General features: G+C 34.6%; 1 protein-coding gene across 1 annotated transcript; it reads right to left on the minus strand.

Moving 5' to 3' along the window:
- Positions 1 to 7770: 7770 nt before the first annotated feature.
- Positions 7771 to 18713, minus strand: LOC149087740 (putative RNA-binding protein 18). The gene is made up of 6 exons (XM_089231621.1): positions 18592 to 18713; positions 18379 to 18448; positions 16494 to 16585; positions 15402 to 15615; positions 10687 to 10754; positions 7771 to 9377 (listed from the first exon to the last, which is right to left on the minus strand). Exons 2-6 carry the CDS (start codon positions 18385 to 18387, stop codon positions 9155 to 9157), a joined length of 606 nt encoding a protein of 201 aa, XP_089087747.1. The 5' UTR covers positions 18388 to 18448; positions 18592 to 18713; the 3' UTR covers positions 7771 to 9154.
- Positions 18714 to 18753: the final 40 nt, after the last annotated feature.

Here is an 18753-nt window from a genome sequence, read left to right on the forward strand (position 1 = left end):
TTACCTTAGCATAGGCACCAATGCTTTTGATTTCCTCAACCTTATTAAAATCCTCCCATTGGCAACCTTATTCTTCTGACTTTTCATATCTTTATAGAAAAGTCCCCAAAAATCCTCAAATGTTGACTTTTATAAAATGAAAAATCCTTAAAGAAAATCCCCCAGTCTTTGCAATACTAGACTTTCCTTGATGAAAATACGGGAATTGAGATTTAAAAAAACTGAAAAGTGTCAATTTTGTTGTCGAATATGATGCCAAAAATGTGCAAGATACCAGTTATTGCTAATAACAATGGCGGGAAGTAAGACGCAGTAGATTATAAGCAAAACACAGTGAATTAGAATGAATTCCACAAAAAAACTTATAGCATGGAAAGTAAAAACACGGCATGACAGATGTGTAAGATAAATATTCATATTTATACTCATAATTAGATATAATTTATAAGTTGCAAAATAATTTTAATCCTTGATTTTAATGAAGAATAAAAATTCAAGAGTGGGTAAAAATGCCTAACAAACAGGATGTCAAAAAAAGGGAAGTAGGGAAAAATGGGAATCAGGTAGGGTTATTTGGTCACCATATGCATCACTGGAAAAAAAATCAATTTTTCCCCTTGACTTGCAAGGTGGTTTTTTTTTTGGAAGCAAAAAATTTCTTAATATGACATGACTAGATATTTTTCCTGTCTGGGAATTGGCACTATTTTATTTTCTCCCTCATTTGGCGTATAAAAAATTCAAGGAATGAGACTTTCTGGCTATTAGCACAGAGATGAGACATGTCTCTTGTGTACTGATAGCACGCTCATCCAGACTGCAAGAGGACCTCTGTTTAATTCCTGGCAGAGACAAACAACTTTTCTTTCCAAAGTTCTTAGCACTAATGTCTAGAAAGTCTCTTTGGTGTCATGAGTGGGACCGAAACATAAAATTTCATCTGTTAATTCATGTTTATTTTTCACACCTTGTAAACGGCTTAATACATCGAAAAAAAATTTAGTCAAATTATTAGGATCTAAGTATTTTTCTTCCAAGAAAAGTTCCAAAGTATATTTAAAAAACTTTTTTTGAGAGACAGTGTTTTTTTTATACACTGGTAGTCATGCTGGCATGATTTCTGAAATTCTTAAATGGCACATATCATCCGAGGATTTGTTTGGTGGACAATTCTTTGGTTAGTACCTTTGACTCAACCTTTAATTAGCTTGACCACTTTAAAATTCGATCTTATTCATGCATATTCTAAGAGAAAAGATGTGGGCATAGAAAATTTGCTCATACAAAGTTCAAAATGTGTGTTCACAAAACTTCTCTAAAAAGTATGAAATTACTTATGCAATCAAATACATGAGAAATCTAACGAAAGATGGCTTTATCAATGCTTGTATTAGTCGATTTTATAATAACTGTATGCATAAAAAAGAGTTCGTATTCTTGAAAATCAATTTAAATTCATTATGTTAAGTAGAATTCATTGTTTCCTGTCTTGCACAACAGCTCTAGTCTTGCACAGTCATCAATCAATATCACATTCATCTAACAGAAGAATTCACGGCCAGCCAATCAGATTATAAATATTTTTAATTAAGTCTCATTTGAACATATGTAAAACAGACATAGACAATACAAAAGGTTTCATACACTTGGTAATTTGTACTTTATGCTCACAGGATATCTATTTAAACAATCATAAAAGTAATATTTTTACATAAGTCAATTTTTTTTTAGATGAGGACGACATGTGAAATAGTATGAAATGTTTCTTGAGGTGAAAGAGGCATCATGAGAAATGTTTGTGAGATTTGAACTCAATGCTCCTCCAACTTTATGTGAGTACTATTCCCCTAATAAGTCCAACTACTGGAGTTTGAGGAAGCATTGATATGAGCTCCAGGGCCATGAATAGACTGGCAATGCTCTAAGCTTCAAGTAAACCTATCAGATATATAAAGGTTAGCATTTGAGTCCTCTTGCTGTAAGAGTGTGGCCTTGTTACATGGGGTTTGTGGCTCTTAAACCCACATAACAGCCTCTCCACCTTTAAAAACATTTCAATGATAACAGTGATCAATAATCCAATCTACTACTTACTAAAAAAATAATATATAATAATTCTGTTCATTTATTTTTTTAAATTCATCAGAAAAAAAAAAATCTAAAGTCCCTGAAATTTTCTGATGAAAAATAAAATAAATCAAATACATTTCTTTAACACAATGAAAAACACAGAAAAAAAAAACAAACAACCCTGTGAATAAACAACTTAATTATTAATATTAACATATGTGAAATAAAATCCAACACTTAAAAGAGACACTTAGATAAAAGAATATATAGTAATACCCAGATTTTTGTTCTCTCGATTTATGTCGTCTCATCCTAAAAATTTTTTCTCAAACACATTTTGGACAAAGTTTTTCACGTCACATTCCTGGAAAGAAATATTTTCCAGAGAGAAAAGTCACATAAAAAAAGGATAAAGAAAATCGGCACAAAAAATTTACCTCCCTTCTCCTCCTGAGGGGGTGGGGACATTACCACTGGGAAAAGTTTACTCTAATTACTGACTCAAATTAGGTTATCACTAATATAATAATTCAATCCTTTATGATTGTTTCTTATTTACCATATTTTTTCTGAATAACTTCCACACATTACAGAGAAAATAATAAAAATAAGATGGAGATGCTCTCTGTTGATTTCTTATTATACGAGTGGGTTTTTTTTTTCAAAACAGAAATGTAGATGCAAATACAGCATAAATTCATGTTTTTAAAAATGTAAGCCAAGAAATATGGTACTATACACACACACAAAAGTTTTTGTTATAAATTGTAGGAAATCAACCCCTTTGTGTAACCCCCCCCCCCCCACAATAAAATTCTAAATCACACTATGTATTCAATAACTTGAATATAATTACAAGAGTTTTTGAAGAATTCTTACATGATGACATCAATGGAGGGAATAAGTTCATCAATCAGTGCTATATACAAACATGTGAAGAAAATTCATCAACAGTCATACAATTCTTAAAATTTCAATTCCTTTTAACACACACTAGGATGCTTTCAAATTACATTTCAACACCACATGGCAACTTTTTGGAGAAAAAAATGTGTAGCAGGAAAATAATTCATGGTAGTAAATAGCTGGTTGTTCATCCAGTATAAGCCTCACGGCTGCATTCACCACACAACACAGTTTAAACTACAATCTCAGGTTAAAATCCTCAATTTAACCAATATGTTTCAATCCTTTCACCTGCAATTGCAGTTTAAACTGTGTTGGTGAATATGGCCGTAAGTCATCGATCTAATATGCAGGTCAGCATCTGTACCGTTAGCCAGAATGCGAAAAGACTGAAGCATAATGTGTTGCAATACACTGTTGGTGTGATTTGATGCTCTAAGGCAGCTGTTCTCAACCAGTGCTGCGCGGAGCCCTTGTTCACTTTCTAGGGGCTCCGTGGCCACTCGAGGAAAATATTTAAAAAACAGTAAACTTTATCCTTTTTGTCGCACCACGGTCATTTTCTGCACACGAGGGCTAATTAGACCGGGACCTACAATTTATTGCCGATTCCGAACGGCAGGTTTGTTTTTCGTACTCATCGTGAGGTTGGTGCGCTAACCCCTCGATGGGGGACTCCCTGCGGTAGCATTTTTTGCTGCGGTCAAGTCGCCATTTTTTGTTGTACCCCTGTGTCAGGAAAGTTTTCTGACAAGGACGAACCTGGGTATCGAACTCGCGACACCTCTAAACATCCTTTGGTACTTTAGGCGAGCATCTTATCGACCGGGCTACCGCGCCCCAGTAAACTTTAAAAAAATAACTATAAATATTTTTAAATAGTATAAGTCAGTAATTTTGATGAATAATTGGCCTACAGGGCTTCACCATAGAATTTTTTTACTAAAAAGGGCTCTGAGTCAAAAAATGTTGAGAACCGCTGCTCTAAGGTCACTGTGAACAGTACAACAATCACAACTCACTGTCATCAATGCATCGCAGACAACTAATGGCTTGACAACACATTAAGCTCATTCTGAATGATATAAAGAAGCACCAGGTCATAATAACTTGGCCTTTATTTTAGCCTATAAATTAGTTTAGTCAAATCTATGGTGGAACTGAAAACTGTATCTACAGAAAGCTGGCTCGCTGATGGCAGTCCTATACACAGTGTTTCCCAGAACTCTATTGCCAAAATGAGAGGGGTGATAATACATGCCAAAACCAACAATTTTTGCAAAGGAACCTAGGCCTGAAAATGACTTTTATTTTCAGTGCATGTTAACACTGCTTATGAAATTTTAGTCCCAATGGTCAAAGTATTTTATAGGCACAACACTGAAGCGATACTGTATTACATCCATATCGATGGACAAGATTCCTAAACATGCACATCCTCATCTCATTTTGTTTCCCCCACATCAGCACATAGCCTACATGTACATACAGTTGTGATGTACAATACTTTAACACTATATACATAGACCCAGAAGAAAAAAATACATTCTTTACCCATTCGTTTTTTTTAAAACTTGAATTAGACAAAGGAAAGGGGAAAAAAAAGATTGATTTCAAACATTGCATTTTATCCTAAATATGCAATCACAGGGTAGTTTGCTATATGAGACAGTTTACTCCAGCTGAAAAACAAGGTACATTCCAGTTAAACAAGGTTGGGCAGATATCAGTCCCTCCCCACTTGTGATGTGTCAACATGGAATTTAGACCATTTAAAATGAAAAAAGGGTCCTAAAGTAACCTTAAAAGAGAAAAAATTATACATACACACACCATTAGAGAGAGATAAAAATAGATATTTTTTTCTTCTGTAATTGTCTGTGACTCGAAGGAACTAATTGCCTTGTCATTTCTCATGTGAACAATGTTGCTTTATTGTGACAATTTTTTAACTGTAAGTAATGCATGTGTCCTTGAAATAAGAGAGTTGCAATGATGGGTTCCATTGCAAAAATTGTCTTGACGTATGTTATCACCCTCTTTTCATTTTGGCAGTAGAGTTGTGATAGAACCACTCACAACTCCAGACTGATGCAAAGCAACTTACTTCCTTTGCATCAGTTCGGGGTTGTGAGCGGTTCTATCTATCACAACTTTACAGCCAAATTGAAGAGGGGTGATAACATTCGTCAAGACAGCAATTTTAGAATGGAGCCCATCAATGCAACAGTGACGTCTTTTCACCCTCTTCATTTTGGCAGTAGAGTTTTGGGACATCCTGTATACAGCATAATGAGCTATGTTTTGACCGTTGCTCTATTTCCATTAGCACTCATTACTGTAATCTGGGGTGTCGTGCTTATATACTTTGCTAATTTAGTGTACTTCACTCTTTTTTTCCACGGATTGTCGCACCGTTAAAAAAATTTAAAAATGGATCTTTTTCTAATTGATATAGTGCAAAAATTTATCTTATCTTCAAGCATAACCAGTTCGTAAATATTCTGGTTAAGTAATAACATTAATACTCTATTAATGTCAGAATTTTTTTCTATTAATTTAATAGAAGAAAAAAAATTCATAGATTTTATACATATGAAATAGTTGTTTTGATATCGCCTGCTCCAAACATCACTAAATACAACCCTAAATTTGCTAAAAATTTGATTTTTGACAAATACATCAACATTCACAGTATACACTTTTATCAGGATATATTTTTTTATATATATATTTGTGATGCTACGATAAATTAGATTTTTTGTTTCCTAAATAGTGAAGTAAATTTTTCAACTATATCATATAATGGACCAAAATAGCCAACTTATTTTGAGCTCATCAGCCGAAAGGTTAATATTTTATTCAGCTGGGATAACTTTCAAATAATTGCTGAAGGAAAACTTTTTTTTTTTTTTCAAAAGATAGAAAAATGATTTTGGATCAAACCAGACTATGAAAAAAATATTTTACAATATTTTTGGGATTAAAAACTTCCTACAAAATTCTTTCATAAATTTGAAGAAAAAAATTTAGTGATTAAATGTACAGTGATACCTCAGAACATGAGATAAATTTTAGTACAGTTGCTTGTATCATAAGAATCTCAGATCAGAACCATATAAGATAATGGTGATCTCGTGAGTGTTAATTTACTATATACACCCACAAAATATTAATTTTCATATAATAATCATTAAGTCAGGAGGTTAGAATTCTAACTGCTTCAAGACTTCCCTGAAACAGGTAGGAATGTGCTGTGCAGTATATTTTTTCTCAAATAGAAGTTGTACCTTTGTAATGATAAAGATTCTAACAAACACTGTCAGTGGGTATCTAACTCGTGATGTGTCTGTGCACAGATTAGGCAGATGTCTTATCAACCCAGACTATCCCACAGGGTTGTTCTAAAAACATCATGGGCCCATGGGTAAAGTTATTTTTCTGAGAACCTACCAGCCAAATTCTTGAAAATTTTAACCAGATCTAATTTTTGTCCTGGGCTGTGCCAGGTGGGCCTACATGCCTCAAGATGATACTGCTACAACTCTTATAAAAGTCTGTTAGCAAGATAAAAGTAGCTGCTTTTACAAAATGAATACAACACAGTTTGACAATATTGTTGGTTTGCTGAAACTTCCTGAAGCTTTTTGGTGTCAAATATATGCTAGCAAGTTGGAGCATTTTCCAGGAATATTTCTTGTTTACTATTTATAAATCAAGACACTTGTAGGTTAAACTACCTATTTGAGTTGAGAGGTATCCTTGTAACTATCGGACCAGGTCAAAGTACCACTGTATATATACAGAATGCATACATACAATTTTTAAATTCAAATAACTCAGCAAATATTGCACTTGGAAAAATTGAATTTTTTTTTTTTGGACTCGGGACAGACAGGGCAAAACAACTTTCTAATTTAGTGGTTTTTAAGACAAGGTGTACGTATAAAAAGTTAATTTTTTTTTTATATTTCAATAACCATACAACCCCTTGCAATATGAATGGTAAGGGGTATCTGAAGTCTACACATTCTTTGAATATTTTTTCTAATTGGAAGTATGCCTCTAAGATCAATGGCTCACAAGTAACTTGCGGCAAGGGGAGTTAGCTATGTATATAAGGAGTTAGGAAGACAATATCTCTTAGAAATGTTATGCAACAAAGTTAGGCAATGCAACTACTGTAGAAGCTCGATTATCTGGGCTAATGTTGGGAAAAGTGATCACAGATAACCGAAAAACATGGTTATCCTTTTCCTGTCAGCCATTCTGCACAGTTATAAAATGTAGTACACGAATGACACAAACAAGGAATAGCACTGGTTCAGCTGATGAGCCATGTGGTAATATAACTTCATCGGAAGTTACACCATTCTTTAGCTTTATCTTTCGCCGCTGTGGTGGTCGAGTGGTCATAGTGACGGACTCGCATCGCGGGGACCCGGGTTCGAGCCCCACCGTCGCCACAGTGGTGGTCGGCTGAAGTTGGTTTTCTGTGGTTCCCAACTTCGAGGCGCAAATGCGAGCCGATCTCCCCATTAAAAAGTCTCGCCACAGAGAGCAACAGACCTACAAACAGTACAAATATTCAGTCACGACACATCACTCACTTCACTTATGAGATATAGATGGCAGCACTGAAAAATCATACACAACACTAGATAGGCAGTCAGACTGTTAGGTACACACAATTACACTTCCGGCACAACTCGATAGGTAGAAAATTGCCTACGGCGATAGACCTGAGTTGTGCTCGGTCAAAAAAAAAAAAAAAAAAAAAGCTTTATCTTTCACTTAAAGAAAAAGCAATACATTTCTCGACTAACTTCCTGGCATTCCTTTAATTGGATGTAAATATTCAAGGGCTGATCAACCCAGGACAATTTCTGGTTATACGTGCATATGGAGAGTTGCTGTTTCAATGTGTCACCATGGGAGTTGAGCTTTGAGAAATGGGGGAGGGGCAAATTATGTGAAGGAATGAAGAAATCCAACTGTTCTATGAAATGGAAATGTTTGTTTTCATCATAACCTTCACAAAATCTTACATAAAAAATGAAAACCCAACAACACGGATAGGGAAGAGCTGAACATGGAATTGACATTTGTAGCACAGATAATCAGGGTTCTACTTTAATTCCATATTCTCCTCATGCTAGAAGCATGAATGAGAAACTTTTCACTTTTTTTATTAGCTGGTTGGATACCTCATTTTGCTATCCAAGTTTACCTGAAATGCAAATGTGAATCCTTATTGAAACACAGTAACATGGGTAGAGTAAGAATTCAAATGTCATTTCTCATGTTCTTTTTTTTCCAAGGACATTGCATATTCATGCCTCTAGCATGAAGGGGGATGATATACTTAATGACTTTCCCTTTTGAATACATGCACAAGAGCATGCATTCATCAGAACAAAGACAATTGTGATTTTACTATGTCTGACCATTTGCTCACAACATTTTTAAAAGAGAAGCTGGATAAAAATTTAATGTGAAAGAGGTTGTGCAGCAAGCAATAGTACAACTAAGGGCTCCAAGAGGCTTGTGGGACATTTGGATTACTTTACAAAACATTAGCAACACAGGCAAAAATCTCAAACAAGCTATTATTTTCTTTCTAAATCTCAATTTTTTTTTCTGTCTTAAAAATCTGTCACTTCAATTGATATTACAGTAAAACCTCTTTTTTGCTGTCACCGGCAGGACAAAAAAAATCTGTCCATAAAAGAGGAATGACTGTTAATCAGGGGTTTGAAACGAGTACTTTTACTATACAAGGGAAAATGATTCTTTGGCTCTAAAAGAGAGGTGACCGCATCTTAAGGGTGTCCATTGAAGAGGTGTTTCACTGTATATAAATTTTTTTTCATTCCTGGACGAAAGAAATGGGTAAAAGTATTCTATTAATAGGATTCTCTACATGATATTTATAAAATGTTTCATATAGACTGTTTATTTCCATAGTCTGGTTCTTTCATCTCATTGAATATATTTTCCTTTCACGTAAATTAAAATTTTAATTCTAAGAACAGAGAGTTTAATATGAAATTTTCTGAAAACTAAAAATTAACTGCATCAAACACAGGTGGATTTCAGACATAATAAATGCATACATAAAATTACAATAAAAAATGAACACATGACAGATGTTTGAATAATGTTCCTAACACTGAGGTCATCTTCTCTTTGAATACCTCGGATACTGGATTCGAGGCTGTGTTCTACTATAAGGGAGAATATTTCTTGTTCTTTGGCATCTAGTTTCTTGTTTGATCGGTGCCTGCCAAAGTGAATTCTCCATTATTTGCACAGAGGATAGACAAATCTCAAGGTCTTTGTCTTGTTGTTCTTCCATAGCTTTCAACTTGGCTTCGATGGCATTTATTTGACTATGGACGCTGGAAAAGTATTATAAAAATATGTTTAAGAAAATAAAATTATTCAATCAAGAGATGATCAGCATTATAGAAAAAATTCTTTGAGTCCTAGATTTATGGTCATACGTAGGGATTGAACGCAAAGCTAGTTCAAAACAACAGTTCATAGCTGACTCCAAACAGATTTCTTGCATATCTCTCACCTAGAGGTTGGTGCGGTGTATGTCAATACACGTCTAGATGCATATTTCACAGATCGAAATTCATTTTTACCTCTCTAATTTTTTTTAAGGAGTGGAATTACTTCTTCAAATTTTAGATTTAAAAAAATTATTTTTGCGAAAATAAATAAACGTACAGTTAAGCAGTTAAACGACATCAATGTTGGCAATTTTAACCATTTAAACGCTCAAAATTTATTATACAGTGCTTTCAACAACATGGTTACTAACCCTGTATGAAGGCTTGCTTAACTTTTGACCTTACCGTTGTTTTTAATAATACATTGTTGGCCATAATAAAAGTGGCCTTTCTATTTTGTAAATAGTCATTTTCGTCTCGGGTAACCATGTTTTACCAAGAAAAATGAGAAAAATTTATATTTTAAACACAGGATTTTGCCAAATGTCCCCAAAAAGTCAATTGTCAAAAATTACAATCATTCCTTAAAACTGCCTTTAGGTAGGAAAAAAAGGCTTGCAGCAAATCTACAGTGAATTAAAATTTATATTTCACTAATAAAAAAACCGCTTAACATGACTGTTTTTGACACAAGTATTTATATTTACAGTCATAATTATCATCTCTCACAAATTATGCAAACTATTGTATCTTCATGCACAATTCTAGTAAAAATTATGAATTTAAGCCAGTTTTGTCAAAAAAAAAAAAATTCAAACTATAGATATTGAAATTATGCATGACAATTTTAAGTTGTTGTTGTTGTTGTTGTGTGTGTGTGTGTGTGGGGGTTTTTTTTTTAATACAATGGAAAAAACCTCTCTTTTTGCAAAAATACTTCTAAAAAGTTTTCAGAGGAGTGAAATTATTCTTCACAATCATTTTTTCACATAACACTGGGATGGTGTACTCTACATTACTGAAGCAAAATTTCCTGTGATAGCAATGTGTAGGGCCCTGCTCTTGGCACAATCTCTCTTCCACAAAAGAAAGTCGTAACTCAGTATCAGAAAATGTTCTGATACGGATTGAGTGTGCATTCACATTAATGCTGAATATCTAAGCATAACAAATTGGTAGAAAAAAGGTATAATATTTTACCAGCCTTAATTGATTACAAAAATGTTACAAGATACAATTTTTATCTTACTTTTTAGAAGCTTTTGGCTCATCTATATCTAAGCCTGGCTTCACTGGTTTCTTTGGATTAATTTCTTCCTAAAATGATAATCACAAATGTGTCAATAATCACAGATATTCAAAGGTAAACATGCACAAATAGATTATTTTGATTGTCAATCTGGTTTATCTGATTTTAGTTGGGTGCGGTTGGGTACAAATGGGAATATTGTGTATCCTCTGTACAAATCAACTATAAAGATTAATAGTTGTTGTACAACATCTATAATCAACCAAAGATTAATAGATGTTGTGCAGTTCATAAGATTTGTGTGTATATGTAATATTATGCAGATGCATAGCCTGTTTGTATGCATGTAGGGTAACCAGATATCCATTTTTAATAAGGATGGTCTGTATTCAGAAGGTCCTGTCCATATCGGTACCCTACATTTACAAGATTGCTGGGAGTCCAAAGTTGTACTTGGACCTGCAACATATTTTTATTTTAAATTGTGGCCAAGAAAATATAATACCAACTAATTTCATACAACCCTACACTATGCGGATAATGAACAATTGTGACCTGATTGCTTGCATCAAAGTAAGATTTGGGTGAAAGAATTTTCTTATTCTCTGATTAATATATTTTGTATTATTTTTCATTTGACTTGAGTACCGAATGTTTGAAGGTAGAACTTGCACTCACAACAAGATAGGCAAAATGTCAGAATCAGATTTTTTTGAATGTCTCACACATCAATTTCAAATAAGGAAAAAATATATGTATCGTATCAATTGTGAAAATGGATGACCCAAATTAAAATGAAGAGAGGTTATTAATATTTATTAAAGCGAGGCTGGCCATATGTATATTTAGGTCCTGAATCTGTAACTTTTGCCTTGGCACTAATGGGCAGGACCATATTAAGAGTTTTTTACACTCATCACAAGTCACATTATTTGATGCTCCCATGCCCAACTACACCTCATGACTGATAAATAACATTTGTGAGTTGAAATTCTAGAAATTTAATATATAACTTGTACAAAAACTTTTATGATGGGTTTTTTATGACAGTTATTTTAAGCATTCAAGGGCTGATTAAACTGAATGAGATCTAAAATTTTGAAACAGATTCCTAACATCATTTGATAAATCAAAATCTAATGCTGGAGGTAAATGGCACCATCTCACAAAAGGGAAATTATAAAGGAAAGATGTTTAAAGATTTTTTTAAGTATGTCTTTCTATGGAGCTCACTTGTTTTATAAAGGAAATATCTCTGATACTTATTGAAATAGAAAATAGTATTTCCTATACCTATGTGTAGTGTAGCAAAAGTAGTCGGCCCCTCGTATTCGCAGTATCCATATTGGTTTCCGTATTCATTTTTTTTTTTCCTTTATTGGAAAAAATTTTTTAGAAGCACTCAGCAATCGTCATTCACGTGTTTTGTTTAAAAAATTTGAGTTGTGCATATTTAGGATGGCTCATTTTTCTAGTGCTACTGATAATGTTTTGAAAAGACAAAAAAAGTGAAAGGTTTACAAGAAAAATTGGATAAATTGACTATGCTTGACGAAAGTAAGTCAATTGTTGCCGTGGCCAGCCATTACAGAATCAACGAATCTACGGTGAGATATATCAAGAAAAAGGAATCTGAAATTCGTTAAGCCGTGGCTGTAGCTGTACCTGTGGCAGCAAAAACTTTGCATCGCCTATGGAATCCATGTGTTTCTCGTACAGAAAATGCTGTTTTTTTGTGCATGTAAGACTGCTACAAAAAAGGTATTCCAATTGATTGTAATATTATAACGGAAAAAGCAAAAAATTTTTACTCTTCTATAAAGGGAAGGGCTGGTGAAACGTCTATTTCATCAAAATTTTATGCAAGTAAAGGTTGGTTTCATAGGCTTAAGAAACAATTCGGATTACGCAATGTAAAAATCACAGGTGAACAAGCCTCTGCCGCCCAGGAGGCAGATAGAAAATTTCCAAAGACTTTGCAGAAAATTATTGAAAGGGTTATGCACCTCAGCAGGAATTTAACGCTGACAAAACTGCACTATTTTGGAAGAAAATACTGCAAAGAACATTTATCAATCAAGAAGAAAATCGAGCGCCTGGTTTTAAGATAGACTTACTATGTTTTGTGCAAATGTGTATTGGTACATGATAAAGTCCATCGTCATTTTCAAATCTGCAAATTCACGAGGACTAAGAGAAAGGATGTCAAAGTTCCCAGTATTTTGGATGAACAATAAAAGGGCTTACTATAAAAACACTTTTCCGTGATTGGTTTAAACAGTGTTTCGTTCCGGAAGTCAGGTGAGAGTGAAGACATGTCCTTCAAAGTTCTTTTGATACTGGATAACGCTCCTGGAAAGTCAATGTGTTCGAAGCTGATGGTGCGGAAGTCCTTTATATGCCTCCTAATCAACATCTATCATTCAGTCCCTTGATCAGGAGGTAAAGCGAGTATTCAAGGCTCACTATGCACGCCACTCAATGGAGATGATTGTGCACGCAATAGAAGATGAAAATGCATAAAATGTCTTGAAGGCATGGAAAAATTACACTATCACTAATGACATTATTGTCATAACTAGAGCCGTGGCAGCTCTCAATCCATTAGCTGCCACGATGCATGTTTGGGGATTTTGGAATTTTACATGCTTTACGTTTACAACTTTTTGTGCATATATATAATTTATCCGACTGAAAATTTCGGAAAAAAAATTGCCAATTAATGGGTTAAGAGAGAAACAGTCAACTCGGGTTGTTTGGACCTTTGGACACAATGCTCCAGGACACAACCATTTCTACAAAGCCAACTGAAGAGATGATAAAAGACACTGTCACGTTAGCAAAACATGTGGGGGGAGAAGGGTTCAATGATATGGATATAAAAAATGTCGAGCAACTAATTAATAGCAATTCAGAGGCATCAACCGAAGCATATTTAATGCAGCTGACTGCTCCTGAAATTGAAGCGGTACCAGATCAGAAGATCAAGATAAAAAAGTGGAGAACAAGTTCACCATGACTAACATAGCGGAATGGCTTCGCAAGTTCACATCAGCAATAGATTATTTTCATGACATAGATCCTTCTATGGTACGTTCTTCACATGTAGAAAAATTTGTAGAGGAAGCCTTGTCAACATATTCCAACATACTTGATGATACGGAGAAGAAACAGCAAACAGAAATCACAATTTTCTTTCAGAAAACATCGCCAACAACTGCTGCACCTTCTTTTACATTCCCTTCTACCTCTGCGTTTGGTTATTCGCGGATTTCTGTATTCGCGGTCACCCCCAAAACGTAACCCCTGCAAATACGGGGGCTGACCGTACTGCATAGTAATAACGTTATCACGATATTAATGAAAATGGACATAGTGCTCTTTACCTCTCTGGCATAGATATATTAAATACTTCATGATTATTTCATTTGATTCAATCATAGTAATGGTAAATCATAGTAGCAGACCACTTCGGACACAGAATGCATATGAGGCATTGCAGATAAAAGAAGGGCAAACACAAGATTTAGTTATGAAATTTTTTTTTGACAAAAAGGTCTACACATCACATTTTATAGCTTATTTTACAGTACAATTTTAAAAATTATAAACAGCCATCAAATATTGAAAGGTCAGCTGTTAAAAGCAATAGGAGTATGACTTTGACAGACTTTTTGTCATAATAGATTTTATTTCCCAGTTTGCCTTAATATTTGCCATACCTCATATATATTTATCAGTTAATTTTCTTCATGTTACTATGTGTACTTACACTATGATGAAGGTACAGTGGGACCTTGATAACTCTACATCCCAAAAGTATCAATAAACATGCCAACTTTGTTAAGCGGATGTCAAGTTAGCAAGGTTTCATTCTATCTCCCCTCCCAATCATTTAGCTATGTCACATGTACTTATATACATAGTTGAACAATTCCATTCCATCATCTATAAAGTTAAAAAAAATTATCTATAATTTTTGACAAAAACTTCCAGAATAATCTCAAATTATGGTGAAAAAAGACATAATTACATAAGAGCAGTGTGATTGCTGAAAGTTAGGAGTTTCATTTTTTTAACTTCAAAATTTTGATCTAAAAGAAACCTTTATTTTTTTAGCTTATTCAACCATCTCTCGCTCAAAAAATTCAGATATCATCTGCACTTATCTGTGACTTTCGTAAGTCACGGGTCAAGTTTCCAAGCTCCAAAATGATGCTATCCCCAAAGTATCAGGAAGCATTTTCAACCAACAAGCAACAAAAACAAAAAATTGTTGAAATATACGAAAGAAATGACGTAAAAATTTATCACAACAGGCCTAGAGCAATTTCGAAAAATTAGTGAGTTAAATTAGTAAAGTAATAAGGTAACACAATGCAAATCGTAGTTGACTTAAGCAGGGTTTAGCTATCTTGTATCAAGTTGAAGAGGTTTCTCCCCATTCAATTCAGTATTATTCTAACCATGAAAATAATAAATGTCAAGTTATCCGCATGTTGAGTTATCAAGGGTCTTTTACATATATTTTCTGCATTTAAAAAATTATATTATTCTGTGATTTGAAAAAAATTAAGATTACAATTCATGCAAATAAGTTACGTTAGATAGGTATTAATTAAGCTAGCCTAGAATTAAATTAAGTAATGCTAAACAACAAAAATTTCAAAAAACTGGAGTTTTGATATTTATATTAAATTTTATGATGAACTCACCGTAGGAACAGTATGAGCCCATTTCACAGAAAATGTTTTTTTCATGACCTGCTTGCCGTTCATTGCTAACAGGGCTTTCTCAGCCTGATGTCGTTCTTCATAAGTCACAAAGCAGTAACCCCTGGGTTGGCCTTTTAGTGGACCAGATTTATGGAACAAGAAATCAAATTTCTTAACTTTACCATACTGCTGGAAAAGCTTTATCAAATGATATCTATAATCAGAAAGAGAAAATAAGAATCACGATTTCAAAAAAAAGGCACAACAAATGCTTGTTCATATAAAACAATTTCATGGCAAATATAAGAGTTTACAAAGGTTTGCAACAACTGGCTGTTACGAAGATGAATTTTTTGGAAAGAGAAAACTCAACTGCCTTTGCTGGGAATCGAACCCAGTTGTTTCACTTCCTAGATGAATGCCCTAGACCAGCGGTTCTCAAGCGGTGCTCTGTGTGCACTTCCCAAGAGCTCCGCGGTGACTCGAGGAAAATAAAATAAATCAGTAAATTTGATAAATAATTTTAAAAAAAAAGAGGTCTACAGGGGTCCGCCATAAAAATTATATACAAAAAGGGCTCCTCGAGTCAAACAGGGCTCCGCCATAGAAATTATATACTGAAAAGGACTCCGCGAGTCAAGAAAGGTTGAGAACTGCTGCCCTAGACCACTAGACTACAAAGGCAACAAATCTCTCAATCTTTCCTTGGAGCTCGTGTGCACTGAACGGGACCATACATGGACAGCCGGACCTGATTCAGGCCAAGCTCACAACTGCCACCAGATGGCGACTTATGCAAAGATGATGTCACTCTCCACTACCATACGAAGGTTTTTGATTGAGAGATTCGTTGCCTTTATAGTCTAGTGGGCTAGGGCATTCACCCGGAAAGTGAAAGGACATGGGTTTTTGATTCCCCACAAAGACAGTTGAGTTTTCTCTTTCCAAAAAATTCATCTTCGCAACAGCCAGTTGTTAAAAACCTTCGTATGGTAGAGGAGAGTGATGTCATCTTTGTATAAGCATTTAAAAACTATTTTATACTCAATCACTGGACAATAAAACAACTTCAAATATTTTCATTCAACTTACTCTGTTAATCTGCTATCCAGGTTGCCAACCCATAGTCTTTTGTCATCAGCTTCTGGTGGAGCAGGTGGATCCAGTGGTAAGGGAAGAGACTCCTGTGAAACATGGAAAAGTGAATTGCTTCAGCATTTTATAAAACATACAGAAGAATCCCGCAAATTTGAACCGTATTAATTTAAAAACTTGTTTAATTCAAGCAGCTAAAAAGAAGTGTGCGATAAAGAATGGGGGGAATATAAAGCACCAGAGATGCACATACCTGGGGCAACATGTCTAAGCAAAGTTATTTTTGTTTGCTTCTGTGTTATATAATATTAGATATACACTTCATTCAGTGTCTAAACGCTTTTTTCTCAAAACATCTAAAATCGAGTTATAGTACTGAGATGACGATATATTAATGTGTATTTACAGCACAGAATTAGCTATAGGAGTGGGCATAATGGCTATTTTGTCTCATACCTCTCAATTGAAAATGGCTCCAAATTGCTTGTACTAATTATGATTGACAACATATTTTATATTGTGTCGAGAGATTTAATGTGACCATAACTGTTGTCGGGTTGACAATTGTTCACGTGAGTAGTTGTTTGGGTTGTCGAGACAGGTGTTGGTTAAATAGGTGTATATATAGCCAAATTTGGGTTGGTATACTGAAAATAAGGTAAATTTGTAATAAAGTGGAATCTTCATAGCAGACACGTAAATGGACACTTATTAAGTCTGTGAAACTATGCTTCAATGTATTTTGCTATATATTAACAGATACTATCTGTTAGCATACTAAACTTCCAGTCCCATGGTGTCTATTATCAAGAGGTTCGATTGTATTTTACATTATACAACTACTACTACTAAACCTCACATGTACATCCATACTTCACTGCGAAACTTCTAACGAATTGGTACATGTTGGAATGTGCATGTACGTGTTGTGAACCCAGTGTGAAGTTTGTTACTATGTAATGCTTGTTATAGTGCTGCCATCTACTTTTTGTATGTTATACCACTGTTTGGCAACTATTTTTAATCCAGACCCAATGTGGAGCTATTTGCTAGGGTTACAAGCAGGATAATAAGAACACTGAAACATTTATGCTGGGGTGGTTGAGTGGTCACAGTGACAGACTTGCATTGCAAGCACTAAGGTTCAAACCCCACCTGTGCCTTAGTGGCTGAAAATGGTTTTCGGTGGTTCCCAAATTTGAGGCATGAATGTGAGCCGATCTTCCCATTAGAAAAACTTGTCACAGAGAGCAACAGACCTAATGGTATAAATATTCAGTCATTACACTTCACTCATAGTTTGAAATATAGATGGAGCACTATAACAAACATTACACAGAAACAATGTTTACGCAAGGTTCCAACACATTCACGCTCAGCTTCCAGCATGACCCAGATCTTTGACCACCTGCTTATATTTGTTCACTGAGACAGAGTGGCTGCTATTAACTTTTTAGGAAAAGGAGGAAGGGTGATGTTGGCAACATATTAATGCAGTCAAAAGCTTGGTGACAAAAAAAATATGTTGTGCATTGGGAATCAACCAAGTACAATGATGGTTGAGAAAGTCACTATATCCCAATTGGTATGGCTATTCAGTGACTGTTCTGCACATTAATTTAAAAAAAATCAGCTATAGAAATTTCTGCCATGAAAACGCTTCAATGCAATAAAAAAATTATGGATTTTTCTCGTCTATGTACAATGAAACTTCTCAATAAGGGACGCACATGGGAGTAGTTTTTTTGTCCCTCATTCAGTGGTAAGTAAGTTCTTATTCAAAGGGACACTGGTCAAGACATCTGTCCTCTTAATAGAGGTGTCCCTTATTCTCTCGGAGGTAATATTCATTAAATAAAGATTTGACAGAACATATACTCACAGCGGACATCCCTCAGTATGCTCCGAGTCAGCCTGTCGGCTCCACAGCTCAGCGAATCAATAAAAACGACCTACAATAAATTAAGATAAAGAGTTAAACAGAGAAAATCTATTTTTCAATGGCTTGAATTCATAGGTCACACAAACGTGTACGGTAAACACTTCATTATTTCATTATCTTTAGCATTTGTAAAGGAAAAAAATTATTCAGCACCTTCTTTAAAGAATTCTCAACTATAATATCAACATCCAGCAACGCTAAGGTGTCAAAATATCCCTCATTAATGCCATCATATACAAATTGTTTAGACTTGGCACAATTTCTCGAATGACTGAGACGGCTTGAACCGAGCAATGCTGTGTCATAAACATTAGT

This window comes from Pholcus phalangioides, unplaced genomic scaffold (genome assembly GCF_987345545.1).
Source record: "Pholcus phalangioides strain wild (caught in Gottingen) unplaced genomic scaffold, Ppha-v1.0 ptg000004l_1, whole genome shotgun sequence".
Lineage (NCBI taxonomy): Eukaryota > Metazoa > Arthropoda > Arachnida > Araneae > Pholcidae > Pholcus > Pholcus phalangioides.